Here is a 26,949-nt window from a genome sequence, read left to right on the forward strand (position 1 = left end):
GCAGCTGCCGTGAGCTCAAACCCCGAAATAGCCCCAGGGCCCCCAGCCGCAGCTGCCACTGGGCCGGGCTGTCACTCAGAAGAAGCGCGGAGCCCCCAGCCCCAGGGTCCCCTCCCCTCTGCAACGCTATGGCGTTTTCTTTCGACAGACTCTCCATCTACTTTCCCTTCAGACGGCCGTGGGGGGGGGGGGTTTGGGGGGGAAGGGAGGGGGGAGAGGCGGAGCCCCGAGGGGGTGGGCGCAGGGGGTGGCCGCGCCCCCCGACCCTGCAGCGCTTCTGCCCCTACAAGGTTTGGGCTGCGGTGGGGGAGGGTCCTGGCCCCCGGCTCCGCCCGGTCCCTCCCCGCCTTTTAGGCGCCCGCGCGGCTGGGACATCCCAGTCCCGGTTGGTCCTCCTTGCCTGCCACCCGTGCAACCACTTCGCGCAGCCAGCCCAGTCAGCCAGGTCCACCCCACAGCCCGCCGGCCGGCCGGTCTCCCACCGCAACCATGGACGCCATCAAGAAGAAGATGCAGATGCTAAAGCTGGACAAGGAGAATGCCATCGACCGCGCTGAGCAGGCTGAGGCCGACAAGAAGCAAGCTGAGGACCGCTGCAAGCAGGTGGGGGCCCCAGGCCCGGTGCATCCCCTGCCACCACCCCACAATGCAGGTGGGGTAGGCCCTGCCCGGTGCCCCCCAGCCTCTGGCCTGCTGTCCAAGGCTCTCTACTGTCCAGTGTGAGGGCCAGTGTGAGGGCTGCTGGGCCTTCACGGTGCCCCCCAGGGCCCTAGCCAGAGCCACGCTTCATCTCACCCATCATAGCCTGGGGAGCCCCGGTGCCCCCCTTTCCACTCCTGCCCTTGCAGAGCCATGATGGCCCTTGCTCCTTGGGGTCGGAAGCTCTCTCTCCCCTCCCGCCAGGTCCCTACAACACCCCTGGCTGCACTGTCCCTCCTCTGCTATCCCTCTTCCTCCCTGACAGCCTCTACATATCTCTTAGTACCCCCTCGCACGCACCACTGCCTCCTGCCTGGGCCTGGGCCTGGCTGACTGAGGCTTTTCTCTCCCAGCTGGAGGAGGAGCAGCAGGCCCTCCAGAAGAAGCTGAAAGGGACGGAGGACGAGGTGGAAAAGTATTCCGAATCAGTGAAGGATGCCCAGGAGAAACTGGAGCAGGCTGAGAAGAAAGCCACCGATGTGAGTGTGGACCTGGGGGATGGTGGGAGAGTTAGTGCACTGGGAGGGGTCCCAGACATGGGGATGGAGGGGACCTTCAGCACCAGGACAGAAACCGTTTCCTCGCAGGAACCCAGGCTAGGGCAAAAGGTGGCACAAATAATCCAAGACAGTGGGTAAATCAAAACCACTTCCCACTTCCCCCAGAGGACACAGTGTTGTAATTTCGTTTGGTTCCAGCTCTTAGTGTGTACAGTGACCAAGCAATGAGTCACCGCGGGGGTGGGTGGTACAAGAATTTACCATCCATCTCAACTAATCCCCCAGCCGAACATGGAAAGGAGCCTGCAGCTACCTTTTCGGGGTGTGGGGCAGGGGGAGGGGAGAGGAGTTCAAAGAGGGGCCCTGACTTGAGCTACACCCCCGGGGGGGCCATTAGAAATTCCCTGGCCTTGACTTCTGGCTCCAGCGGCCCTGCTGTGCACTGGGGCGCCAGCTCAGGTTCTGTCGGTCCCTCACTTACCCTCATTAAGCTCTTGGCCTTGAGACCATGCCAGGCCACAGGGCAGAGGGACAGAGCCACAAACGCCACGGCAGCCAACTTGGCAAGTTCTGCTCACTCGGAGATTCCTCTGCCCACCGCCCGCTAACCAGACTTCTCCACCTTCTGCCATTCCCACCCCCCCCCCCCACGAGGTAGGAGAACGGCCATCAGACTTTGGACATGGTACTTTCTCTGCCTCATGCTCCCCGTTTGCCTTCCACCCAGGCTTAAGTTTAAGATGAGCCTGCGGTTGGGTGGATGGGGGGATTCGCATACGCACGGTCTGAACATCCAAGATCAGAGATGACATTACTGTTCATACTGACCATTATCCTTGTTCCCCATCCCCCCCTAGCCCCAAGGTTGGTTTCTCTGACCTCCAGCCTTCGGTTTTGGTTCTTCACCAGCCCTGGCACTTGGGAGGGAACTGACCTGCAGCTGCTAGTGAAGACGACCCTGGGCATCTGACACTCTATAAATAACTGAGGCCCAGTGCAGCTGGAGTAAGGACTGGAAACCCAAGGAGCTAGGTGGGGGCTGGAGGGAGGAGGGGAAGACAGGGACAGAGCTGGGGAAGCAGGGCAGCAGCACCAGTAGAAGATAGGAAACGGTGCCCAAACTTATTGTGTGACCTTGAACACAGCACTTAACTTACACGGTGCCTCAGTTTCTCCTTTCTCTCTTGCTTCTTATTTGTGCAGAGGGGACAGCACTGCCTGTCCTGCAGTTAGAGGGCAGCATCCGTAACTGGGAAGAACTTGAGAAGCAGAAAATGGCAAAAGTCATTCCTGTGATGCGGGCCCCAGGACTTCCCAGATTCGCCAGTCATTTCTCACCCCACTACCATGAAGAGTTTCCCTTTTGCAGAGTCTCATCTCTCTCTAGAATAGACCTCCAGTGTCCCCCAGAGTCATTCTTACCAACCCCAGTGCTGTCCCAGAATCCTTCCACACTGAGTCATATGGCCCTGTGCCCAGGATGGGCTCTTGTCACTCTAGGTGGCCTTCAGCACCTGGAGGATAAGCTGCAACTACTTTCTATATATGGTGTTGTTTCCCCTGCCCTACACTATCACTCAGGACCTGCTTTCTACTCCCTCTACCCCCAGTGCTGCCACCCATCTCTTCCCTGTCACTCTCTTCTTCTCCTACACTGGTCCTTTCTCCTTTCCAATCCTAAATCCCGCGGTTTCTGTGTTTTGTCCTTGAGGGAGAGACAAGGGATAACCTAACGTTTATGGGGTGTGGACTCTGCAGGCACATATTCAAGTGCTTTCTGCATATTATTTTACTATTTCCCAAGATTGCTTATCATCAGAATCCCTTGGAAGCTTTTTAAAAAAAAAAAAAAAAGGGGCTTCCCTGGTGGCACAGTGGTTGAGAGTCCGCCTGCTGATGCAGGGGACACAGGTTCGTGCCCCAGTCCCGGAAGATCTCACATGCCATGGAGCGGCTGGGCCCGTGAGCCATGGCCGCTGAGCCTGCGTGTCCGGAGCCTGTGCTCCGCAATGGGAGAGGCCACGGCAGTGAGAGGCCCACGTACCGCAAAAAAAAAAAAGATGGAAAGATTTCCAAGCCCCTGCCCTGGAGATCTCAGTTCAGTGGCTCCAGCATGGAGCTAGAGAACCTGGTATTTTTTATACACCTCCCAGATGATCCTGTTATTAATCCAGTATTAGAAGCACTGCATTATCTCAGAACAGCCTACAAAGTAGGAACTGCTATTGTCAACTCCAATTTAAAAAGGAGGAAACTGAGGCTTAGACTAAATAAGTTACCCAAGGTCACACAAGTAGCTCAAAGACAACAGTGTCACTCAGAGCTGACGCTCTTAACACCAAGTTGCACTACTTCTCTCATTTTCCTTTATTGGGGCCCTTCTTGCTCTGTCCTCTCTTTCTCAAGGTATCGTCTGTTTCTGTGCACGTTCTCCAAAACCACCATGATTTTGCCTCTGTACTGCAGGATCAGTGGCTGATCTGCCACTCACACTGCCCTCGCACCGACCTCACTTGCCTCGGGCATTGGCAGGGAGTACCCTTGGTACGGCCTAGGGTGTCCTAAATAGGCCTGGCTTGCTTCCGGAGCCTCCCGCTAGGGGTCTGCCTGGCAGCGAGTGACATCACGTAGCTTGATTCTGTGATTGGCGGTTTTTAGCAGCACTGCAGTCTGGTTGGCCTGATTCTTCCCCACCCCTTGCCTGAGCCAGGCTCTGCTGAGGAGTCGTCAGGGGCTGCCTCAGACCTGGTCCCAGCAGTTGGAGGGCTCTCAGGAGGGATGGAGGGATCTGTGTGCAGATAACCATTGGAGATTATGCACCGTGCTAGAAGAGGCCCTGTAGCAGGGGAGTGGAGCTTGTACAGGAGGGCATGTTTTGGGCTGGAGCACAGAGTCTGCACAGAAGATGGTTGGTTTGGGGGAAAAAAAAATAGGTTGAAATTCTGGAGGTCAGGAAACCTAGGTTCGTTCTGACAAGAATCTTAACCATCCTCTGAAGCCTCTCTGACCTCTGACCTCTGACTCACAGGCCGAGGCAGATGTGGCCTCCCTGAACCGCCGCATTCAGCTGGTAGAGGAGGAGTTGGACCGGGCGCAGGAGCGCCTGGCTACAGCCCTGCAAAAGCTGGAGGAGGCTGAGAAGGCAGCTGATGAGAGTGAGAGGTGGGCAGGGGCGTCCTCAGAGGGTGGGCCGGGGAGGGGGCTGGGAGCCTGTCTCTGCTGGTCCTAACCCGACCCCTACCCCTCTCCCTGACTCTCAGAGGAATGAAGGTCATCGAAAACCGAGCTATGAAGGATGAGGAAAAGATGGAGCTGCAGGAGATGCAGCTGAAGGAGGCCAAGCACATCGCTGAGGATTCAGACCGCAAATATGAGGAGGTGAGAGCCCTGCCCCACTTTCTTCTCACTCCCAAGTCCCAGACACCCCCAGTCATTCACCATGGATCTCCTCCTCCTCTCTTCCCCATCCCCACAGGTGGCCAGGAAGCTAGTGATCCTGGAAGGAGAGCTGGAGCGCTCAGAAGAGAGAGCTGAGGTGGCTGAGAGGTGAGGACACCACAGGGCGGCAAGTGAAACTCGGCTTGAGCCCATGGCTCTGGGGTACTCTGCACAGTGGGGAGGCAGTTTCCCAGGCGTGGGACCACAGGGACAGGTCCTGCCTCTGACCCCTACCTGCTGCCCCCAGCCGAGCCAGGCAGCTGGAGGAGGAACTGCGAACCATGGACCAGGCCCTCAAGTCCCTGACGGCCTCAGAGGAGGAGGTAGTCACCTCTCTGGACCTTTCTGGGCAATGGCACCTTCTCTAGGCTCACCTTCCCCTCCATCTCAGGCTGCTCTCTCTCACCTGCTGGGGGCCGGGAAGGGCCTGGGGCTCCTAAACTCTGCCTGCTGTCACTCTCACAACTTTGCTCTTCTCTTCTCTCCTCCACCCCTCCCCCACTGTGCCATCTCCACTGTCTCCCCCACTGTGCCCTCACACCCCACCCTGCCACACACCCCCTGCAGTAAATGTGGGGACCTAGAGGAGGAGCTGAAAATTGTTACCAACAACTTGAAATCCCTGGAAGCCCAAGCGGACAAGGTAGAGGGGGGTAGAGGGGCAGTGAGGATGGGGTCCTTCAGGGGAGGGAGGCGATGGGCCCAGGCAGGGCAGGGCCGGATGTTTGATGGAGACAAAATCAGGAGTAGCCTGTGGGGCTCCGTGGAGAAATGAAGGACTTGTGGAGGCGATGAACTGATGGCATGTGTCTGTCCCTAAAAGTATTCCACCAAAGAAGATAAATATGAAGAGGAGATCAAACTGCTGGAGGAGAAGCTAAAGGAGGTGAGAATCCTTCCAGTCCAAATCCCCCTCAAGCCCCCCAGTACCCGCCAGAGACCTCCTGTGGCAGGGAATTTGGGGACAGGGACGGAAGAGAAAGTTGATAGCGTCTGGGAGGGCCTAAGCTCCTGTCATTTTCCCCATCTTGCCTTTATGCCCAGGCTGAGACCCGAGCAGAGTTTGCCGAAAGGTCGGTGGCAAAGTTGGAGAAAACCATTGATGACCTGGAAGGTAAAAGGGATATTCCTCTGTACCCCTGAACCTTTTAAAATAGGTCCATATTCCCCATGACTTATCTTCCCATCCCATGATACCTGCCAGTGGTAAATTAGGGTTGGACCACCTAGGACTCCACAGACTCTGGCGGTCTGTGCCTCCCATCCAAGCAGATGTAGCCCCGTCAACTCCAGTGCTTCTCGAACTTGAGCGAGCATGAAAATCCCCTCAGAGTTTTTAAAACACAGATTCCTGGGTGCTGCTCTGAAGCGACTGCTGACTTTGGGCTGAATCTGTGTCTAACGAGCTCCCGGGTAATGCAGATGCTGCTGGTCCTCACATCACACTCTGAGTAGCACTGATCTAGACAATTCTGTGTCCAAGTGCAGCACCTTCTTCATTAAATAGAGAGGTATTTGGTTTAATATCTAGGTTTTCATGATAACATTAATGGAAAATACTTTTTGAAGCTAGATTTGGTGAAAACAAGTATCCAGGGATTTGCTAGTCTGTAGCTACTTCTCACTGTTACCGACAACGTTGTGCCTAAAGCTGTCTTTCCTTTTTACTTCACTTTCACAACTCGCTCTTCTCTTGCTTCCAGCCTTCTCAGGCAAGCCTCAGTTTTCTCTCCAACTTTAGGACTTTAGAACTTTCTGGCTTGAGCGCCCTCCCCTTGAAGCAAGCACTCCTGCTTATGCAAAGCACTGTGTCCCCAGGCCCCTGGGGGAGGCAGGAGCTCCTGGGGGGAAGCACCAGTTTGGGGTACAGAGAAGAGCAAAAGACATAGGGGTACAGAGAGGGGAGGAGGGGGCCCTGACAGCTGTCCAGCCTGTTCTCTGGCCTGTCTCTCTCACTCCATCTTCGTCCACCTCTCTCTGATTCTTGTTCTCTCTTTCCATTACCCTCTCTCCTTCCATTCCTCTTTCCCTCCATTCCCTCTCCCCACACTCCCACCTGGCCCCCCTCCCCTGGGCCCCCCAGACGAAGTCTATGCACAGAAGATGAAGTACAAGGCCATCAGCGAGGAGCTGGACAACGCACTCAACGACATCACCTCCCTCTGAGCCTCTCACCAGTGTGGCCCACGGCCCCTTCTCTCTTCTCCTTTCCATTCTCTGTATGGGGAGGGGGGCAAGCAGGAGGAGCGGAAATTGCCAACATTGCACAGCCAGGCTGGACGCAGCCTAGGAGAGCCCCCGTCACAGCTGCTGCCCACCCTGGCATTTGCTTCATCCTTCTATATCCATCCACTCCTCCCTCTACCCGCCAGCCTCTCCCACTCTCTGCTGCTTAATAAACTCAACTTGGTCTCCACGCTGTTTTCCTGCCCTCCAGAGAGCACTTCCATCACCCCCACAGAGCACTGCTTCACTGCTGAGACCCTGGCTCCTACGGGCACCCCTGATCTTGTGACCCCCCCTCCTCTACTGATCTCACCCACAAAACACTGTGGCCCACACCGGAACCCCCTCTGCATGACTCTTACTGCTGCATGTGGGCACGTATGACCACGTCAGTCAACCACGGGCCCTCTGGTGCCTCTGAGACACACGCCCTTCTACAGACCCAGGCATGTCACTGCCCTTGGAGCATTCAAGCTGTGATTCCAGGATCTAAAAGAATGACTGGAAGGGAAGTGGAATGGTGAGGTGCAGGGGAGGGGCGAGAAGGTTGTGAATGGTCTGGGATGAAGTTTGGAGAGACACTGGATGGCAGCACCATGGGGCTTTCCCTGCAGGTCTGTTTTCTGCCTCAAGTCTGTCTGTCTGTCTGTCTGACATTCCCTTTCCTGGCTCAGTCTTTGTCTTTCCTCCTGCTTCCAACTCTCTTCAACCTTTTAAAGAAGGAGGGTAAATTAGTTTATGACTCAGGCCTTCCCATCCCACCTCCACGGCCCCAAAGCCTTGAGTGAGGCATCCCTGTCTGCCTTGTTCAGTCCATCCATTTGTCCCACCCACAGGGTCCTCAGATCCCTGAATGTTTGGGTCTTCCTGTGCCTCCAACCCACTCCGTGTCTATTTGTCACATCCCCTGTCCATGACTCCCCATGTTTCTCCCCCACAAACCTCACGGGTTGCTTCCCCTCACAGAGACCTTGGCCAGTGCCAAGGAGGAGAACGTGGAGATCCACCAGACCCTCGACCAGACCCTGCTGGAGCTCAACAACCTGTGAGGGCTGGCCCTGCCCCCAGCCAGGCTGTAGTTGCCACCAAATAAAACTGATGTTACCAGTATCATGGGGCCCTTTAAGCCTTTCTTGGGTGTTGGGGATGGTGGTGGTGGTTTTCCAAAATGGAGAAGGTAGAAAGGATGCCCCAGGGGAAGAGTGGAGTTGGAAGGACCCCTGCGTGAGCCAGAGGGGTGGGGCACTGGGCTCACTGAGGAGGGGTTGTGAACAGGCTGTGTGAAGCAGAGAAGCCTGGCAGGGCTGGGGGAACATCTGGCCCTTACTCCCCACAGAGCAAAGGAGCTGCTATCAGCAGCACTGCCCCATTCCAGCAAGCAGCTGGGCCGGACAGCACAACTGGAAGGCAAAACTGTAAAGCTACATAGCTTTTACTTGAGCAGGGTGAAAACCCAAAAGCCTCAGTGTGATTTTAAGCCTAGAGACCAAGCCTGCCCACACACACACACACACAGTCATTCCAACAATACCGGTCGTTTCTCCCTGCTTCCTGATAACATCTACATGAGGCAGAATCATGTCCCCCCACCAAAGATGTCCATACCCTAATCCTGTGAAATATTACCTTACATGGGAAGGGGACTTTAGTTAAGCTAATGATTTTGAGATGGGGAGGTTATCCTAGGTTAACTGGGTAGGCCCAACATAATCACAAGGGTCCTTATAAGAGGGTGGCAAGAAGGTTAAAAGCAGTTGTAGGAGATGTGACAATGGAAGCTAGAGATTGGAGTGATGCAAGGAAGGGGCCACAAGCCAAGGAATGCTTGGCTTCTAGAAGCTGAAAAAGGCAAGAAAATGTCCTCTCCTCAGGAGTGTCTAGAAGGAACCAGCCCTGCCAACACCTTGACTTTAGCCCAGAAGATTCATTTTGAACATCTGACCTCTAGAACTCTTAAGAGGATAAATTTCCGTTACCACTGTTTGTGGTAATTTGTTACAGCAGCAATAGGAAATGAACACACCATCCTGTTGATTTGGGGAACAAGTATACGCCTTCCACAGATTTTATTAGAAATATTTATTTTAAAAAAATATCTTTGGAGGCTTAAAAGGAAGTAGTGTAATGGGCAGGACAAAGTCTCCAGCTCCCCCTCAGATTCCTCTGGCCAGCTTCTCTGCACATTCTCCAAGTTGCAGGCCTCTAGGCAACAGTCTCCGTGACCTCTGCCGGGTGGTACCTGACACTTCCTTTGGTCCCACTTGGGTGTCTACACAACAGGGAACCCTAATCAGAAATCTCACCAAGGATGAGCTCATTTGCATGCAATTTGCATGAAGCTGTTCTGGACTCCACTTGGGGAGCAGGGGCTGGGCCTAAGGGAGAGGGTTAGTAAAATACCTTTGCTGCCTTCTCATTTGCACAAGGAAGGCGATGCTGGTAACAGCAAAGAGAAGGCCAAAAACCAGGGCCAGGATGTCTCCTGGAGGGAGGAGGAGAGAGACTGCCTAAGGGAGTGAAGAGGAGTCTGTAGGGTTCCCTCAGAGCCTCTTCCACCTGAACCCCACCCCTGCCCCAAGTTCTCCAGCTGCCCCCAGCGTCTCCGAATCCAGCAGAGGCCAGCAAAGGGATGGGGGTGGATAAACAAGAAGGGGTAAGATAAGCACTTTTTTCCTCTCTAAAAACAAAACGAAAGAGGTTGTTTGGGAAGGAGGATGCAAGGAGATTTCTGGAGCTTCATTCTGACCAACTCTTGCACTGGGGACAACAGGGGAACCCCCCTGCCTTGATCTGACGCTATCCTATTGGGGTTGGTGTGTGCTCTGCAGAAATAGAGAGGCAGCAGTGGTGGTCCTGACTAGCCCCTGAGGCTGATCGGTGCCAAGGGATGCCCCCAGCCTCAGGAACCAGAGGAGGGGCACAGACTCACCAGCAGCGAGACAGGAATTCAGGTGGACTGAGGAGAAAAAGGAGACGTTAGAGCCAGGGGTTGTGATCACCAGTGACAGACAAATGAGGACACATGGGGAGGATGAGGGACCTGTGGCTGGGGGTAGGGGGCATGGCATCAGTAGACAAAGCTGCACCTGGCCCAACGGTCCCAGGGCTGCTATCCACTCCAGCAGGGAAGGAGGCCTCAATTATTCGCCCATTCAAAGGCTGTGTAGCTCGGAAGTTCAGCTGTAGCCGAGTGTCATCAGGTCCCCACAGGGAGTCAGAGAGGGCGTGGAGCTAGGGAGGTCAGCAGACAGTGGGGGTGGGCTCATGACACAGAAGCAAAAGGGTCACAGGCTTACAGCCAGCACCTCAGGGACCCACTGTCCACGTCCCCCTCATCCCCAACACGGCCACTTCATCTCTTTATGCCTCCTCTTTCTCACCTCCACCTACAACCCTTTCCCCCTCATCCCCTATGTCACCACCACACCCCAGCCCCACCTGCTTAGCACTCAGCTTTACTGTCTGGTTGAACACAATCCAGATGACTCCCTGGGCACAGGGGGGTGTGGTGAGAGACCCCTCATATCGGAAGTAGCGGCTGAGGTCAGAGGGCAGCAGTGCAGATACATCCAGTCCTGGGACCCAAGTCTCAGAGTCTGTGGAGAGGACCTGTGCTGGAGTCCCACATAGATTGACCCCCCCCCCCGCCATACACACAACAAAGCTTTGGGGTACAGGAATACATTTTTATCTCCCAGAAGCCAAGCTGACTCAACTCCCTGAAACCACTTCTTCACTGAGTGTGTCCCTTCCCATAACTCAGCACAACAAGACATGACTCAGGAGGAAGTAAAAGGCTTTGGGGCGCACAGAGTGAGAGAATTGCTCCCCTGGCCCTCCCTCTGAGTCTTCACTCTTAGTTTGCACACTGTGATAACACACTGGAATGCAGATTTAAGCCCAGAGTAAATCAAAAGAGAAAATGAGTTGAATAACTTGTAAATAAATACCTATAACTTTAAAAACAGACACAAAACTCAAAAAAACACAGTTCTCTCTAGTTTAGCAAAACTTAAGGTCCAGTTGGGCAAGTGAGGTTTAAAATGACCTAGAGTGACTGAGAAGGAAAGAAAGATTTCCAACAAAAGCATTTACAAATTTAAAATATTTGATGCTTATGAAGGAGTAATAGACATCTCTCAGAAAAATTTTAGACTCAACCAGACTCAACCCCTGAAAGTTCCAAACACTATTTTTTTGGTCTTGTTTGGTTTTTGTCTTATCTTAGTTTCTGTTTGGTTTTTAAAAATAAAGCCTGTAGCCAGCAGTTTGCCTTTGCCTGTTTGCCTGTGTTCGGCTTCATAGTTATTATCAAGTTCACAGTAGGCCAGTTCACATTTCAACCCCTCTGTGTGGGAGGGAGCCCTTCTCCATCCTCAGACCTGAGGCTCCCCAAGCGCGGTTCTTTACGAACAAGGGTATCAAGGATAGTGGCCAAACCAACAAACTGACCTTCCTCGGCGATTTCTCCCAAATGTGACAGCAACTGCTCGTAGGCGCTGTTTTCTTCGGGGCCTTCCTAGGAGATGATAATGCAAGATAGATTCATACATGTATTTAGGGTCATGGCTGGAGGCCTGAAGGTGAGGTGGGTTCCCATAGTCCTCCCCCAGTTCCCAGCTCTGAGAACGCTGGGGAAACACAATATCTCATGTATTATTACTCAAGGTCGATATACTCCTACTTTGCAAACTGATGTAACTAGGCAGACTAGTTTTCAATGGCAAATTGGAGGAAGAGGAGGATGGTGGGTCACTTTACTAGGATACAAGGTTCTCAATGATGGGCTCTACTTACTTTTCCAATCTCACTCATCATTAACTCCACACACATTCTATGTCTCCACCACAGGAAACCCCAATAACCTTTGTATTCATGTTAGCTCTGCATTCACCTTAATAATTCATGTGTTTGAGTTTTGGAGCCAGGGCATGCTATTTCCAAGGTGCTTCTCTGAACTTTGCGCTGTGAGGCTGGCGTTCATGAGTCAGGGAGGGAGTGAGCCTAACAGGTGTTTCACCATCCACAGGTGTCTCACAATCCCTCCAACCTACTAGCCTCCTCTAATCATTGTGTATGTACTCCTGATCAGTATAGGTCCAAAGAGGTCACTAAATACTTCTCTAGACAATATTGCATTTTGCAAAGGGGAAATTATGGGTTATAAGAGTATTAGAGAAATGACTCTTCCTTATGTCCATTCTACTACATCTGCCATTCCCCGAATGGGCCATATTCTGAGTCTTTACATGTACCGTTCGCTCTGCATGGAATATCTCCTTTTCTTTCCCACTAGTGAAGGCTTCAAGTTTCACCTCCTCTGTGAGGCCTTCCCTGACTACCTTGTTGACTCTGCGTCCTGTGTATATGTCTATCCTGTCAGCCTCCCTCACTGGCTGTGGGGAGACAAGGATCCACAGTTTCGGAATCTTTTGTTGGAGCCCAGCTCACAGTGGGTGTTAATGAAAGAACTAATGAGTAAATGAAGATGATAGCCAGGTGCGGGGTGGGGTCTCTGGGGCAAGATACTCTGAGCCCGAGGGCTGGGGAAGCAGGGGTGGGGGGTGTCCAGGGCTGGTACCTGCAGAAAGGCAGCCAGCACGGCCAAGCCCCCCGGGCGCCCCAAGGCCTCGTCAGCTTTGGCAAATGCAGTGCTGAGGTGAACCACGTGGATCTGGAGAGGACACGGTAGGAGTGGGCGAGATCCCCTACCCCGCGCCCCACTTCGACCCTCCGCGGACAGCTGCGCGCTCACCTCGGCAGGGAAACGGTGACCGCCAACAGTGTGCTCCGAGCCCGGGCGACCCGCAGCCCCCCAGTGCAGATGCAACTGCAGGGCCCGGTACTCCTGCCCGGGACCTAGGGCCATCTCCAGCCCGGGAGGCAGACTCAGCTGCACTGCGCGGTGAGAGGCAGGTGAGCCGGGCCCGCCCCTCTCTCCGCAGAGCGCTAGCCTAACTCCCAGGGACAGTCCCTCATCCCCAGCTAGCGTCCGCCCCTTCCCCGAGGCTCCGCCCCGAGACCGCCTCACCGGTGTGGCCATTGTTGCGCAGGCGCAGTTCTGGTTGTGGCGGGAGCTCAAAGCCAAGGAGTTCCAGGGGTCGCAGGGCTGGGCAAAACGCGGTGAGCTCTGGACGGATATCTACCGGGGACTGAAAACGGCCAGCGCAGGCGGGGGACACCTGGGGCCATGGCGGAGCGCCTGGAGTGGGAGAGTATGTACAGGAAGTTTGATGACAAGATCAGGAACTTTTAGGGAAGCTGAGTAGAAAAAGTGATGGGGTCGAGTCAGGAGGCATCCAGACAGATAGAAATAAGGGATGTGGAGGGAGAGAGGCAGCGGGTGGTGTCAGGGACTGGCAGACGTGGATGCGGGGGAAGAGGGCGGGGGGTGCAGGCACTAGCAGAGCTGGGTGCCCACATTGGGTCTGTACAGGGGGTGGGTGTCTCACCTCCATAACGCCAATGACTGTGGTCATCCCCTGCATAAATGAGAAGAATGAAGCTGATCTTTGAGCCCAGTCCCTCCCCAGCGGCCAAAAGGAGGTGGGTCTCCTTCACTAGCAGAGGTTCGCAAATTCAGATGTCTTACAGAAGCATAGCAGGTAACAGAAATGCCTGAAGCATGCCAGGTGTAAAGCACTATAGATGGCAGCCAAGTAAAACGCCACAGCTTGACGGGCCACACAAAGATCCTGCTGGCCCCGGAGATACCAGTTTGCGACCACTGTCTCAGGGTCTCTAAAATGGGTGGAGGCCTCAGTTCCCAGGCCTAAATCTGTAGACCTTTTTCTCTCTTATTCATCCCTCCTCCCCACTCATCCTGTTCCCTTTCTGGTCTCCAGCTCATTTTCCAAAGTTCCTGGCTTGAGAGTCAAGATACCAGGTTCTCCTACCTGCTGTTTCCTTAGTCCTAGGTCTCAGTTTCCTCATCTGTAGGCTGAAGATGAAGTAATTTCTACAAGCCCTTCCTGCTCTTCCTCTGGTACACCCCCGTCCTTCCTCTTCTCTCCCCTCATACTCTTACTTCTCTCCACCTTTGTTTTCTCTCCACATTCCTATCTTTCTCCTCTCCAGGATCCCCCTTTCTTCTTTCCCATCTCTTCCTGCTTACCTCTCTCCATCTGTGCCCCTTTTTGTCTCCCCATCTAGCTCTGAAAGGGGGTAAAGGGCTAGTGGCATGGGAGCCCCTGGGGTTGGGAAAAACTACATCAGAGTACAGGCTCCTCTCCTTCCCTGAATAATCCCTACCTGGGTTGGGGTTTAATGAGGGGAAGCATCAACCTCCTGGAGCCTAGATTCGCAGAGCTGATGACCACTTACCTTTTTTGTCTCTGTGGGCATTATTCTGGGGGCCTTGAGTATCCCTGGGAGTCTCAAGAGTAGGTAGATCCTCTATCTTCAGAGAATCCTCCTCTCCTGCTTCAGTCTTCATTCCAGGTGGATCCAGCTTTCCAGGTGGGTCCTCTTCTCCAGGTGGGTCCTCCTCTCCAGGTATATCCTCTTCACTGGGCAGGTCCTCCTCACGCAGTGGATCGTCTTCCCCAGATGAATCTCCTCCTGTGGTGGGAGCCCCCTGCATCCAGAGCAGGCTCTGGGGATGGGCAGGCACCAGGAGGAGCAGTAACAACAGCAACTGCACAGCGGGGCCTGGGGCAGGGGCCGGGATCCACAGAGGGAGCCAGGGGCTGGGACACAGGGGAGCCATGCGGCTGACTGTGGGATGTCCTGGGACACGGTGTGTAAGGTCTGTACGTGCATCAGAAACAGGAGCTGGATGGGGGAGGAGCAAGCCTGGAGGGGAGCAGACTGGCTCACAGAAGGTCCTTTTGTAGAGATGGAGCCAAAGCCCTGCAGGTCTGTCTGGCCCTGTGCCCCCTCCCTGATAGCAAAGTTGGGCATGGGGTGGAGTGAGCGGCAGGTATGTGCGCAGGCAGAAGGTTATCAGGGTCATGGGCTCAGCTTGGAACCCAAGGCACCACCTGGCACTATACAGGTTCTCCCTGGCACCGCCTGGCTGCTCGCCAGCCAACCTCAGCTAACCCTGGCCTGCTTCCCAGTCCCAGGCAGCTGGGGACCCCACATCCTCTGGCTGAGAGGGGAAGCAGCCCATATATACATCCCTGGCCCAGCCAGGGAGCAGGTGAAGGGGTAGGGCAAGCTGCGGGGGGAGTCTGGGGGTGGGAGGGTGGTTGGATGGGTAGGTGGGAGGCGAATTTGAGTATGAATGGAAAACTGTATATATTTATTAGAGAGTCTGACAGGTTTAAACTAAATGTATTATTCATCATATTACACCTTTGCTCAAAAACCTCCATTGGCTTTCCACACTCTACCAAAGTATCTTCTATCTGCCCATCTTCTCCCTCTAGTTGACTTCCAAGTCCCCTCAAAATACTACCAAAGAGACTTTTCCATCTTTTCTCCTACTACTCTCCCTCATACCCTAGCCAAATTAAACTATTCATTTTTTACCCAAACCTTTGACCGCCTTTGTTCATTTAGTTCTCACTGCTGGGAATGCCTTTCACTCTTCTATTTATTTAGCATCTACCATATGTCAGGCATTGGGCTAATAGACTAGATGTATGGAAATGAATAAGACGCAGTCCCTGTCCCAAGGAGCTTGCTGTCTTGTGAGTGAGGGCAAAAATTATCATAATATTTGGGGAAGACAGATGAATTCTGCCTCAGAAAGTAATACAGAAGTAGGCAAAATTTGATCCGGGCTTAAAGAAGTAGCAGTTCAATTGGTTTAAAAAAGAATGGGGGAGGGGCTTCCCTGGTGGCACAGTGGTTGAGAGTCCGCCTGCCGATGCAGGGGACACGGGTTCGTGCCCCGATCCGGCTGGGCCCGTGAGCCATGGCCGCTGAGCCTGCGCGTCCGGAGCCTGTGCCACGACAGTGAGAGGCCCGCGTACCACCAAAAAAAAAAAAAAAAAAAATGGGGAAAATGGCATTCTGGGCAAAAGGGAGGCACCAAATACTTTGAGCAGAAGAATGACAGAATCCAAATCTCATTCTAGGTTATGTTGAAGGGTAGTGTGGAGTACGAATTGGAGGGGGAAAGTGGGTGCAAGAAGATGAATAGTGAGAGGACCCCAACAATGGGCTGGGATTCCCAGTCTGCCTATTCACTTAACATTTGGTAACCTTCCTCTAGTCCTCCAGGCACTGTTCTAGACCCTAGGGATGCAGCATTGAACTGGAGAACAGCCTCTGCTGTTCTACAGCTCACATTCTAATAAGGCCCCTATGGCTTCAACAAACCAGAAGAGAGTAAGGCCATCTCAGGAGATCCATATCTGGGGCTAACATTCAGTAGGTACACACACCAGTATGGTTGTATAGGTAATTAAATATATTGAAATATTTATAATCTGGTTTGTAACTAGTCCCTAACTCCAGGGTGCTCCTGCTACCCCACTCCTCCCTAGGGACTGTCCTGACCTTATGAACTCACTAAAGAAGTAATGCTTGACACAGCAGGGGCTCCAGGACCCCACTTGAATGCCCCAACCAGTTTCCACTCTGGTAGGTCAGTAGTTGTGCACAAATGCACCCACTAACATGTTAAACAGCTTTACTATCTCCTCTGTCTAAATCCCTTCTATTATTCAAGACTCAGTTCATACAACCACTATGGAAAACAGTATGGAGGTTCCTTAGAAAACTAAAAGTAGAACTACTATATGATCCAGCAATCCCACTCCTGGGCATATATCTGGAGAAAAACATAATTTGAAAAGACACATGCACCCCAATGTTCATTGCAGCACTATTTACAATAGCCAAGACATGGAAGCAACCTAAATGTCCATCGACAGAGGAATGGCTAAAGAAGATGTGGTCCATATATACAGTGGAATGTTACTCAGCCATTAAAAAAGAATGAAATAATGCCATTTGCAGCAACATGGATAGACCTAGAGATTATCATAGTAAGTGAAGTAAGTCAGACAGAGAAAGACAAATATCATATGATATCACTTATATGTGGAATCTAAAAAAACATGATACAAATGAACTTATTTACAAAACAGAAACAGACTCACAGACTAGAAAACAAATTTATGGTTACAAAGGGGAAGGTGGAGGGGAGGGGTAAATTAGGAGTTTGGGATTAACCTATATACACTACTATATATAAAATAGATAACCAACAAGGACCTACTATATAGCACAGGAAACTCTACTCAATATTCTGTAATACCCTATATGGGAAAAGAATCTGAAAAAGAATGGATATATGTATATGTATAACTGAGTCACTTTGCTGTACACCTGAAACTAACACAACACTGTAACTCAACTATACTCCAATATAAAATAAAAATTAAATAATAAAAAAAAAGACTCAGCTCAAAGGCCATCTCTTCTAGGAGGTCTTGCTTGACCAACTTTACACCACAGGAAGAGATTTCTGGTGCCTCTGAACCACCACAGTTCTTTGCCCTCACTAACAACCTTGTCTAGCATCCAATTCATATTAAGGTGATTTATGACATTATATCTGCTCTGATAGCCTCGAGGGCCATAAGGGCAGGGTCCAGTATTTGACCGATTGAGTCTGTCTTTTGTTCAGTATTACTTTACTATTGATCATTTTTCTCTGCAGATCACCGAGACAGGGCTTGAGAAAAACCAAACTAAATGCCTTCCCTGCCCTCAGGGAGCCCATTGTCAATGGCCTGTGTGTGTCAAACCGCAATTATTCCAGGAGCAGGACATCACATTTCTACAGCATCCCAAACTGTCTGCCTTGTCAGAGTGACTGTCATACTGTATGCCAAAACTTGTATGGCTGAACAAGCAGTCTTCTTAGGAGGTAGTCAGCCTAACGATCTAGGTTGCCATTTCTGGAGCTAAATTAAGAGCCATCCATGGCAATCTGATCCAGTGTGAACTCCTGATGGTCAGCTCATTGTCTTGGTCAGCTGTGTTGTCAGAACCTTGGTTGGACCCAGACACGTGGAAAGTACCTGGTAATATCTAAATTGGATGGGCCCGGACAAGACAGAATGTGGTAACAACTAATCTAGTTGAGGTGGAGGAGGTCATGGGAAGCATGGAGGACAGAAACACCATGCTAACTGAAGTCTGGAGTCTGTATGTCTAGAATTTTCTCCAATACCAATCTTAGTTTTATTTCATTTTCCCTCTTTCCAAATGTTTTGAATGTTTCCACCTTTTTCCTTTTTAGATCTCCGTCAGGGTCTCCTTGTACAATTCTCCTTGGCACTTCTATGTGTCCACGTGTCTCCCCTCCATCTCTGCTGCTTTTTCTCAGTATTTCAGAGTCCAGATTGCATCTAGGTACAGCTCTCTCTGTGTTACAGCTCCCTAATTTCCCAAGTGCCATTCTCCATGGTGCTGTCTCTTCCTTGAGCTCTCTGTCTCTGTGTGTGACTATGTCTCTGGTCTGGGTGGGGAATGTGGACTCTGACCCAAGATTGTGCTTTTGCAACTGGGAGTCTGCCAAACCCTAAAACAGGTTTGAGCTCCCAGAGTCTTGTTTCCTGAGTCTCCCCAGGGACAGAGTGCACTCAGGACTGATTGACTAAGGACACCCCCCTCCCCCCACCCCGGCCTGACACACGACCTCTCTGTGGTTGTTTAAGGCCAAGTTTTTGGTCATTAGGGTCTGTGTCTTAAGACATCGAGGGCCATGTCTCTGCTTATCCCAGGGCTGCAGAGGAGGGAGCTATTTGCTGGTGAAGTAGGAGGAAAAAGAGCCCCCTATTCCCCAGATACGGATTGGAAGCAAAGACAAATCACAGCCCTTCTGGGGCGCTGGGGACTTGTCTGTAGGCTATAGTCTGTACAGGAACTACAGGGACTTACCTGTAGTTCTGGCCCAGCTCACCATCAGTATTATTTTCCTAGGGCTGCTGTAACAAATTAACACAAACTGGGTGGCATAAAACAACACAGATTTATTCTTTCACAGTTCTGGAGGCTAGAAGTCTGAAATTAAGGTGTTGGCAGGGCCCTGTTCCTTCTGAAGGCTCTAAGGCCTCTTCTAGCTTCTGGTGGCTCCAGGCATTCCTTGGCTTGTGGCTGCATAACTTCAGTCTCTGCTTCTGACTTCACATGGCCTTCTTCTCTTGTCCTTATGTCTTCTACTGGATGTCTCTTATAGGAACACTTAGCATTGGATTTAGGGCCCACCAGGATAATCCAGGATGATCTTAAGATTCTTAATTTAACTACATCTGCAAAGACCCTTTTTCCAAATAAGGTTACATTCACAGGTTCTAGGGGTCAGGACATGGACACATCTTTATGGGGGCCACCATTTAGCCCACTACACCATCAGCCATTTTGGAACTGAAGTGGGTGCACGGGATGAGAAGGAATGAGCTTGTGCTGGGGACCCTCATGTCTTCTGCCCATATCCCTCTTCATGTCCTTTGTAGGCAGTTTAATTTACTCCCATGGCTTCTATACTAGATGACAGCCAAGTATCTCCAGGTTGGACTACCCCATGTCAGATCTATAACCACCTGCCAAATGGATATCCCCACTTGGATGTCCCACAAGTATCTCAAATTCAACAGGCATCTAGCCAAATTCATTTGTCCCCAAAACCTCTTCTTCCATACTCCACCAAGTGGTCTAAGCCAGGAACCTGGTGCCATCTTTCATCTTTTCCTTCACGTCTGAAGGAAAGTCAAGTCATCAAGCACTATGGATTCTACCTTCTAAACTTTTCATCCTCATTTTTCATCCTAGTCCACACTTCCATCACCTCTTACCTGGGTAACTGCACCAGCCTCCTAATGGGTCTTGCTGAGTCCAGCTAGCCAGGGTGATCTCTCTAAAATGCACATATAATCTCACTCCCTATTTAAGACCTTTGAATGTTTCCCATTGCCCTCAGGATAAAGTCCATAGTACTACTTGACATGGCCTTCAGAGGGCAACTTAGGTGGGTCCAGTCAGAGTGAAGCTCTCTGTCTCAAGTATTTGATAACTGAGGGAATTCACTTTCACTTTGTCCAGACATGGATGAGGAAACACACAGCCTCTGGAACTGTGGGCAGCCACCTTGTAACCCCAATGGAAGCCAGCCTTAAGATGATAAAACCATGGAAGGCAAAGTAGAATGGTAGAAAGCAGTCCCTGGTGATTTGACTGAGCTGCTGGATTAAGCTAACCCAAGTCCCCCCCCCCCGCCGCCACCGCCCCGTGTCTGGACTTTTCAGTTGCATGAGCCGATAAATTATCTTATTGTTTAGCTACTTTGATTTATGATTACTTGTGACACAGTCTTACTGATATAAATTCCCTCTATGGTTTGGCCTGTGTCTACCTCTCCAGTCTCCTTTCTCATCACACTTTCCTTTGCAATCTGTGCTCTAGTCTTATTAAACTTATAGCAGTTCCTTGAATGCATTGCATGCGTGTGCATGTGTGTTTTATCTCCGAGCCTTTGTCCATGCTATTTGTCTCTCTGTCCACCGCACCCACATTGCCGGCCCTGCCTAGCCAGGCTTTGTTTTGTTTATCCTCCTGGCATCCTTCAGTTCACATGTCACTTCCTCCAAGAAGCCTCCCTGACTCCTAGGCTAGGGCCAGTCCCTTCACTCCTGCATGCATAGAAGCCTATATTTCCTTTGTTACGTGTATCTCACTTTATGGTGACTCCTTACCATGTGTGTCATGCTGGATTAAAAGCATTCATAAGGGCAGGGGTCACATTTCTCTTGTCCCCCATTTCATCTCCATGCCTAGCATAAGACCTGGTGCGTGAGAGGCATTTAATTTTTGTAGAATGACTGGTAATTATTATTCAAAGCATCCCTAGGGCTTCTTCAGTGAGTTGAAAGCAGAGGTTGAGGGTAATTAAAGGACAGAGGAAAAAAAAAATTTTTTTTTGGCCAAGCTACGTGGATTGCGGGATCTTAGTTCCCTGACCAGGGATTGAACCTGGGCCCCCAGCAGTGAAAGCGCCGAGTCCTAACCACTGGACTGCCAGGGAATTCCACCCCCCCCCAATTATTTTTATTTTTAAAATTTATTTATTTGCGGTACGCGGGCCTCTTACTGTTGTGGCCTCTCCCGTTGCGGAGCACAGGCTCCGGACGCGCAGGCTCAGCGGCCATGGCTCACGGGCCTAGCCGCTCTGCGGCATGTGGGATCTTCCCGGACTGGGGCACGAACCCGTGTCCCCTGAATCAGCAGGCGGACTCTCAACCACTGCGCCACCAGGGAAGCCCTAAATTTATTTTTTTTAATAAATTAATTAATTTATGGCTGCGTTGGGTCTTTGCTGCTGCGCGCAGGCTTTCTCTAATTGTATTGAGTGGGGGGCTACTCTTCACTGCGATACGAGGGCTTCTTATTGCGGTGGCTTCTCTTATTGTGGAGCACGGGCTCTAGGCGCGTGGGCTTCAGTAGTTGTGGCTCAGGGGCTCTACAGCACAGGCTCAGTAGTTGTGGCACATGGGCTTAGTTGCTCCACAGCATGTGGGATCTTCCCAGACCAGGGCTCGAACCCGTGTCCCCTGCATTGGCAGGCGGATTCTTAACCGTCTTCCCTGGCCCCTCTTTCCTTTGGCTTTAGGGGGGAGCTGCGGGCAGAATATGGTGTGCCTGACTTGCTCTGTGGGACACTTGGTCCCCAGGGAATCAGTTGTCTCCAAGTGTCCTCACTGTGTCTTGCTCAGCTTTGCCGTCTTCTTCCTCAAAAGTTGAGTGATTTCCCAACCTGAGCTCACAGCAGGCTCTATTCCCCTGTCCTCTTCCATCCACCTAAAGCACATTCGCACACTGGCAGGATACCCAAACACACCCATCACTGACTGCGCCCTCGGAGTGTGCTCTGTTCCCATTACCTGGGCTCATGGTGATACCAATTGTCATGAGATTATCTGCGCCCTTCCACCCTTGAGCTCTTAGTGTGGACTGTCCCACATTCACCTGAGACAGTGTAGCCAGTCCTCCACCTATGTGGCTTCACCAGTTCCCCTGTGACCCGTCCAAGGTACAGTCTGACCCAAACTCTCTCTTGCCTCCATCGAGCCCTTCAAGTTTTTCCCTGATCTAAGTCCAGCATTTCTCCTTCCTCAGCATACTTAGAATGTCAGAGAGCTAGAGGCGACCTCAGAATCCTGACAATACCCTGGTTCTTGGCTTCGGGCCCAGATTCTTAGGAGTCCTCAGTGGTAGGAATAGGGTCTAAAGTTTCTAACATTTTGCTTTTTAATAGCTTTTTTCTTTCTAATTACAAAGTAATGCAAGCATGCTCAAGCAGAAAACTTGGAAAAAGCAGAAAAGTATAAGGGAATTTTAAAAGTCACCCTATTTATCCCATTCACCCCCTCAGTGGGCCAGTGCCTGGAACAGATTTGGTGTGTAATAAATATTTGTTGAATGAATTATCTTTGATCCCATCACCCAGAGATAAAAGCCACAATCACCTTTTGATTGTTTATCCTTCCAGTCATAGATATGTTATACTTCCTAAATAAGATCATATTGTACACAGTTTTACGGCCTGCTTTTTTTCTCTCAGCAATATACTATGTGTTTTCCCATATTGATAGCTTTTTTACATCATTAATGCTTTCATATTATTCTTCAAATGGCTCTACCATAATTTTCCCAGCCAATTCTCTACCATTGGGCATTTAAGTGATTTCCAGTTTTCTGTTGTTACAACATCTTGCCACCCATCCTAGTACATATGTTTTTGTCCACATATCTATTTTTTAGGATGCATTCCTAGAAGTGGAATTGCTGGGTTAGAAGAGTAGGCACATTTTAAGATATCTCATGCATACTGACAAAATGGCACTGCTAATTTACCCTCCAAGGCTATTGCCAGTTTTCAAAAAGACCTAACTAAGTAAAGAAAACCGGGTACATTTTATCCCTGGACTAGATAACACAGACTCATCAACTCTAAGCTTTTGGCCAGAATTACAGCAATTCCGACCCACCATGTTAGTTATTGACACTTGCTGACCGGAAGCTAACTGGCTATCAGGTTTTGGATCAGTATGGAAAGAGAAAGCAAGTTAGTGACTTAAAGCCTATCAACTTTTCCGGGGGCCAAAATATTCAAAACCTGGTGACCCGTGAGGATTCCTAGTAATAAAAGCATTGGGGACAACTGGACCCCAGTGTCTGGCATGGGCCCAGGACAGAATCTTAATTCTACAGGTGGGGCACTGCGACCCTGCCCGTGTCTAAACCCCCAACTCTCCTGACTCAAAGTCCATGCTGCTGCCCCAACTTAGCGCTGCTCAAAGGAGGGCCACCCACTTGCCCCAACCTGCCCTGCCCCGAAAGGTGCCGCACACCGGCAGCGCCGCCCTGGCGGTGACCTGATGCGGTTCAGCTGGCAGCTGCGCATGCTCCGTCCTGCGCGCAGCCTCTAGGCGCCAGAGGGCGCGCTCCCCTCCAAGGCCACGCCCCCACTGCCCCGCCCTCTGAGCCGTTGGGATTTGAATCTCCCGCGGGCTGCGGCTGGAAGTGCCGACCCTTCAGTCCGGCATGGGGAGCCCGGGCCCCAGCGTACGGTGCCCGGTGCAAGAGCAGCGTGCCCGTTGGGAGCGGAAACGCGCCTGCACTGCCCGGGAGCTGCTGGAGACCGAGCGGCGCTACCAGGAACAGCTGGGGCTGGTGGCCACGGTGCGGGGCCCGCACACCCTCCCGTAGGGGCGGGGACCCCAGGGTGTGAGAGGGCCCCTACGAGGTCGGTGACCCTGACTGGGGTACCGTGGGTCCTGACCTGGACGCCTGCACGTAGGGACCTCAGGCCGACTTACACAGTTTCTAGCGGCGCCTTGGCACTGGCTTCATGTTTCTGCGGACTGCATACCGGTATTCTCTCCTTCCGCAGTACTTCGTGGGGATTCTGAGAGCCAAGGGCACCCTGCGACCACCAGAGCGCCAGGCCCTGTTTGGGCCCTGGGAGCTCATTTACGGCGCCAGCCAGTGAGTAGAAGGGGCGTGGGAAGAGAGAAGGAGGGAGAGCTCTGGCCTCTGGCAGTGCACGGAGCTCAGAGTCGGAGCGACCCCGGTTCCCATTCGGAGTCTGCCAGTTACCTCACTTGTGGTCTTGGCCCAGTGCCTTAATCTGCCCCAATTCTCCACCCGTAAAATGGGGTAATAGCACTACCTCCGGGGCAGGGGTAGGAGAATTAAAAGAGGTGGTGCTTGAGTAATTCTTGGGCTGCTCTTTTATTGTCCTGACCTACGCAGAGAGCTGCTTCCCTACCTCGAAGGAGGGCGCTGGGGACAGGGGCTGGAGGGCTTCTGCCCCCACCTGGAGCTCTACACCCAATTTGCTGCCAACGCTGAGAGGTCCCGGACCACCCTGCAGGTAACCTGAAGATGACCTCAAGTCCTCCTTCCCCTCTTCCTCCATACATTGCCTCTTCATCTGCAGACCCAAACTTCATTTATACTGTTCCTGCATTTATAGAGCCCTGTGGGTGTCCAGCTCTGTACTAAGTTCCCTGTAGGGAGACGGGGTTCTCTCAGGAGCACACAGCTTCCTGAGGGCTGGGGATGTGTACCCCGAAGAATACAATAGTAGGAGAGGCTTCTCTCCTTGCTGCCAACTCTTTCCCTGTCACTCTAGGAGCAATTAAAGAAGAACAAACGTTTCCGGAGGTTTGTGCGACTTCAGGAAGGTCGCCCTGAGTTTGCGGGCCTTCAGCTCCAGGACCTGCTCCCTCTGCCTCTGCAGAGGCTCCAGCAGTGAGTGAACTCACCCTGACTCAGCCAACTTCTCTTAGAATTCTGAGTCTGTATGATTGCTGCTCTCAGCTTTGTGGGATTCCATGGGATTTGTCCCACTGTGTCTCTCCTGGGACAAATTGCTCCCAAAAACTTTGCAAGAGTAAATGTGAACCCACTGGAGTACCTGGGCTGTGCAGCCTCAGGCCCTTAGCTGGGATCGTGGAACTTACACTGAAGTGAGGGGCCTGTAATAAGGCTAGCAACAGGGTTTCTGGAGATGAAAGGCTCGCCTAGCTTAGAATTTGTCCCTGCGGATGAGTCAAGAACTTAGTTGTCTGTAGCATCCTCCTTAAGTTGATTAACTTTCACCTTGGGATCTGGCCTCCTGAACCTTGGTCATTCTGCCCCTCTGACTCTTCAGTGTGGAATGGAAGAGGGCCATGTGGTGTGAGCCCAGCTTCTGAGTCTCAGATGAAAGAGGGGGATAAAATAGCCACAAGCAGGTCTTTCCTGGCTTTGCAACTGAAGTTTGTACAGGGGGTGATCTGTGTGTCAGGCAGAGGAAATTTTGCCCAGCTCTACTTCCCCTCATAACTTCCAACTGTCTAATTCCAGGTATGAGAATCTTGCCATTGCTTTGGCTGAAAACACGGGTCCCAACAGCCCTGACCATGAACAGCTCACAAGTATGTTCTTGCTCCTCCACAGCAGTCCTTGGAGACTGCTCCTCTTGTATCCATTTCTGGTTCTGACCTCCAACAATGTCTGATATGCCCCTATCTTCCAATGACTTGTATACAATGTTCCTATTGCCCTACATACTCTTCAAGAAGTTAGACTCTGACCCTGGTCCTCTCTGGAATAGCCTGTCTTTCACCACCACCATTCACCCAAAGTCAAAGTTGTGTTGGGAGTGGGGCATGGAATATTATTCCAGGGGCTGCCCGGCGGATAAGTGATACTGCCCAGAGAGTCCACACCATCAGTCAGAAACAGAAGAATGACCAGCACCTCCAGCGTGTCCAGGCTCTGCTCAGTGGACGGCAGGCAAAGGGGCTTATCTCAGGTAGTCTGTGTGCTTCCCCTCAATCCTCAAGCTGCCCTTTTCCTACCCCCATCCTCTCTTTTGCCAGCACATACCCCCCATTTCCTCAGCCTCCCTTTCCTTCTATTCCTTGCATCACGGTCCTGAAGCTGCACCAGAATAACAGCTCTCCCATCCCCCAGGTCGCTGGTTCCTACGCCAGGGTTGGCTGCTGGTGGTGCCTCCCCGAGGGGAGCCTCGGCCCCGAATGTTCTTTCTCTTCTCTGATGCACTCCTCATGGCCAAGCCTCGACCTCCATTGCATCTGCTGCAGAGTGGCACCTTTGCTTGCCAGGCCCTCTACCCCATGGCTGAGTGTCAACTCCACAGGGTCTTTGGCCACTCAGGAGGCCCCTGTGGTGGACTGCTCAGCGTAAGTAACAGGCGAGAGCCCTAGGTGAGGTAGGAGAGGCCCAAAATATACCTCAAGTGCCTGTGCACCATTCATCTCCTAGGCCTGGACCCCCCTCACAGGAACTGAGCCACCTACATTGAGAGCATAGTAGGGCTTGGGGTTCATACCTGGTTCTCACTTCAGCCCTAAATTACCTCAATGGAAACAGCAGGGCCTTTAGCTTAAGGCTGGACATTTCTGAGCCATGTGCTAAGAGGTGGTCTCTCCCTAGCTGTCCTTTCCCCACGAGAAGCTACTGCTTATGTCCACAGACCAGGAGGAGCTGTCGCACTGGTACCGCAGTCTGACTTTGGCCAGCAGGTAAGTTATTTTCCTTCAGAAGAGCGCTGTGGTGAGGCCCACGAGCTGGAGGCAGCAGTTTGGGGCCTCTCTCACATGTGGAACTCACTCGCACCCCTCACCCCACTCCTCCATCCAACACCCTTGGTGGTTTTGTCAGAATAAGAGTGCTCGTGCCAGTGCCTGAACTATCTTCTCTCCACAGCAGCCAGAAGAACTAGAGGAATCTTACAAATTCGAGTCCAGGATACCTCAGAGTCGGGAGTACAAAGGAATCTTCTTCAGTACTAACAAAACACAGACTCTTCACGGTTTGAGAAGGGTCATTCTGTGTTTGCGTGAGACCAAGACACGCCATGTCATTTGACCAGCTCTTGAGAATCCGGACACCAAACCTGACCCAACTGAACCTCAGCTGAACCAGCTATTTTTATGTTGTATGTAGTTTCTATAATTTATTTTCCCACAGGATTTTAGTAAAGTTTTTTCTTTTTTGGAGAAGGCTTTTTATCTCAGCTATGCAATATGAGAAAAGGGGTTTCTGTGCCCTGAAGGCTGGCATGACGGTGGCCTCAGGAATACAAAGAGAAGGACTGGAGCTCCCTCTGTCT

General features: G+C 51.8%; 3 protein-coding genes across 27 annotated transcripts; 2 read left to right on the forward strand and 1 right to left on the reverse strand.

Moving 5' to 3' along the window:
• Positions 1-254: 254 nt before the first annotated feature.
• TPM2 (tropomyosin 2) lies at positions 255-7,974 on the forward strand. Of its 13 annotated transcripts, none has more exons than XR_004350433.1 (10): positions 255-603; positions 1,053-1,178; positions 4,228-4,361; positions 4,460-4,577; positions 4,675-4,745; positions 4,885-4,960; positions 5,461-5,523; positions 5,682-5,751; positions 6,721-7,477; positions 7,830-7,974. XR_004350433.1 is itself a non-coding variant. In XM_032635553.1 (9 exons), the coding sequence occupies exons 1-9, from the start codon at positions 490-492 to the stop codon at positions 7,910-7,912; spliced, it is 855 nt and encodes a 284-aa protein (XP_032491444.1). In that variant the 5' UTR covers positions 255-489; the 3' UTR covers positions 7,913-7,973. The 13 variants fall into 13 exon arrangements, 8 of the variants coding, with proteins under 8 accessions (XP_032491444.1, XP_032491445.1, XP_032491447.1 ...); XR_004350434.1 differs by having other exon boundaries at positions 6,721-7,383; positions 7,830-7,972; XR_004350435.1 differs by lacking the exon at positions 4,885-4,960 and adding an exon at positions 5,205-5,280 and having other exon boundaries at positions 364-603; positions 7,830-7,972.
• A 942-nt stretch (positions 7,975-8,916) lies between these two features.
• On the reverse strand, positions 8,917-23,705 carry CA9 (carbonic anhydrase 9). 5 transcript variants are annotated; one of them, XM_032635234.1, is made up of 11 exons: positions 23,642-23,705; positions 14,187-14,457; positions 13,316-13,345; positions 12,895-13,065; positions 12,445-12,761; positions 11,316-11,382; positions 10,302-10,459; positions 9,950-10,094; positions 9,793-9,819; positions 9,264-9,345; positions 8,917-9,132 (listed from the first exon to the last, which is right to left on the reverse strand). In XM_032635234.1, the coding sequence occupies exons 2-11, from the start codon at positions 14,443-14,445 to the stop codon at positions 9,066-9,068; spliced, it is 1,323 nt and encodes a 440-aa protein (XP_032491125.1). In that variant the 5' UTR covers positions 14,446-14,457; positions 23,642-23,705; the 3' UTR covers positions 8,917-9,065. The 5 variants fall into 5 exon arrangements, 4 of the variants coding, with proteins under 4 accessions (XP_032491125.1, XP_032491123.1, XP_032491122.1 ...); XM_032635232.1 differs by lacking the exon at positions 23,642-23,705 and having other exon boundaries at positions 12,445-12,537; positions 12,619-12,761; positions 14,187-16,614; XM_032635231.1 differs by lacking the exon at positions 23,642-23,705 and having other exon boundaries at positions 14,187-16,614.
• On the forward strand, positions 21,279-26,836 carry ARHGEF39 (Rho guanine nucleotide exchange factor 39). 9 transcript variants are annotated; one of them, XM_032635239.1, is made up of 9 exons: positions 21,279-23,504; positions 23,716-23,810; positions 24,078-24,198; positions 24,460-24,578; positions 25,176-25,246; positions 25,498-25,629; positions 25,788-26,017; positions 26,271-26,359; positions 26,544-26,836. In XM_032635239.1, the coding sequence occupies exons 1-9, from the start codon at positions 23,367-23,369 to the stop codon at positions 26,557-26,559; spliced, it is 1,011 nt and encodes a 336-aa protein (XP_032491130.1). In that variant the 5' UTR covers positions 21,279-23,366; the 3' UTR covers positions 26,560-26,836. The 9 variants fall into 9 exon arrangements, 8 of the variants coding, with proteins under 8 accessions (XP_032491130.1, XP_032491133.1, XP_032491132.1 ...); XM_032635242.1 differs by having other exon boundaries at positions 26,547-26,836; XM_032635241.1 differs by having other exon boundaries at positions 25,498-25,626.
• Positions 26,837-26,949: the final 113 nt, after the last annotated feature.

Source organism: Phocoena sinus, chromosome 6 (genome assembly GCF_008692025.1).
Source record: "Phocoena sinus isolate mPhoSin1 chromosome 6, mPhoSin1.pri, whole genome shotgun sequence".
Lineage (NCBI taxonomy): Eukaryota > Metazoa > Chordata > Mammalia > Artiodactyla > Phocoenidae > Phocoena > Phocoena sinus.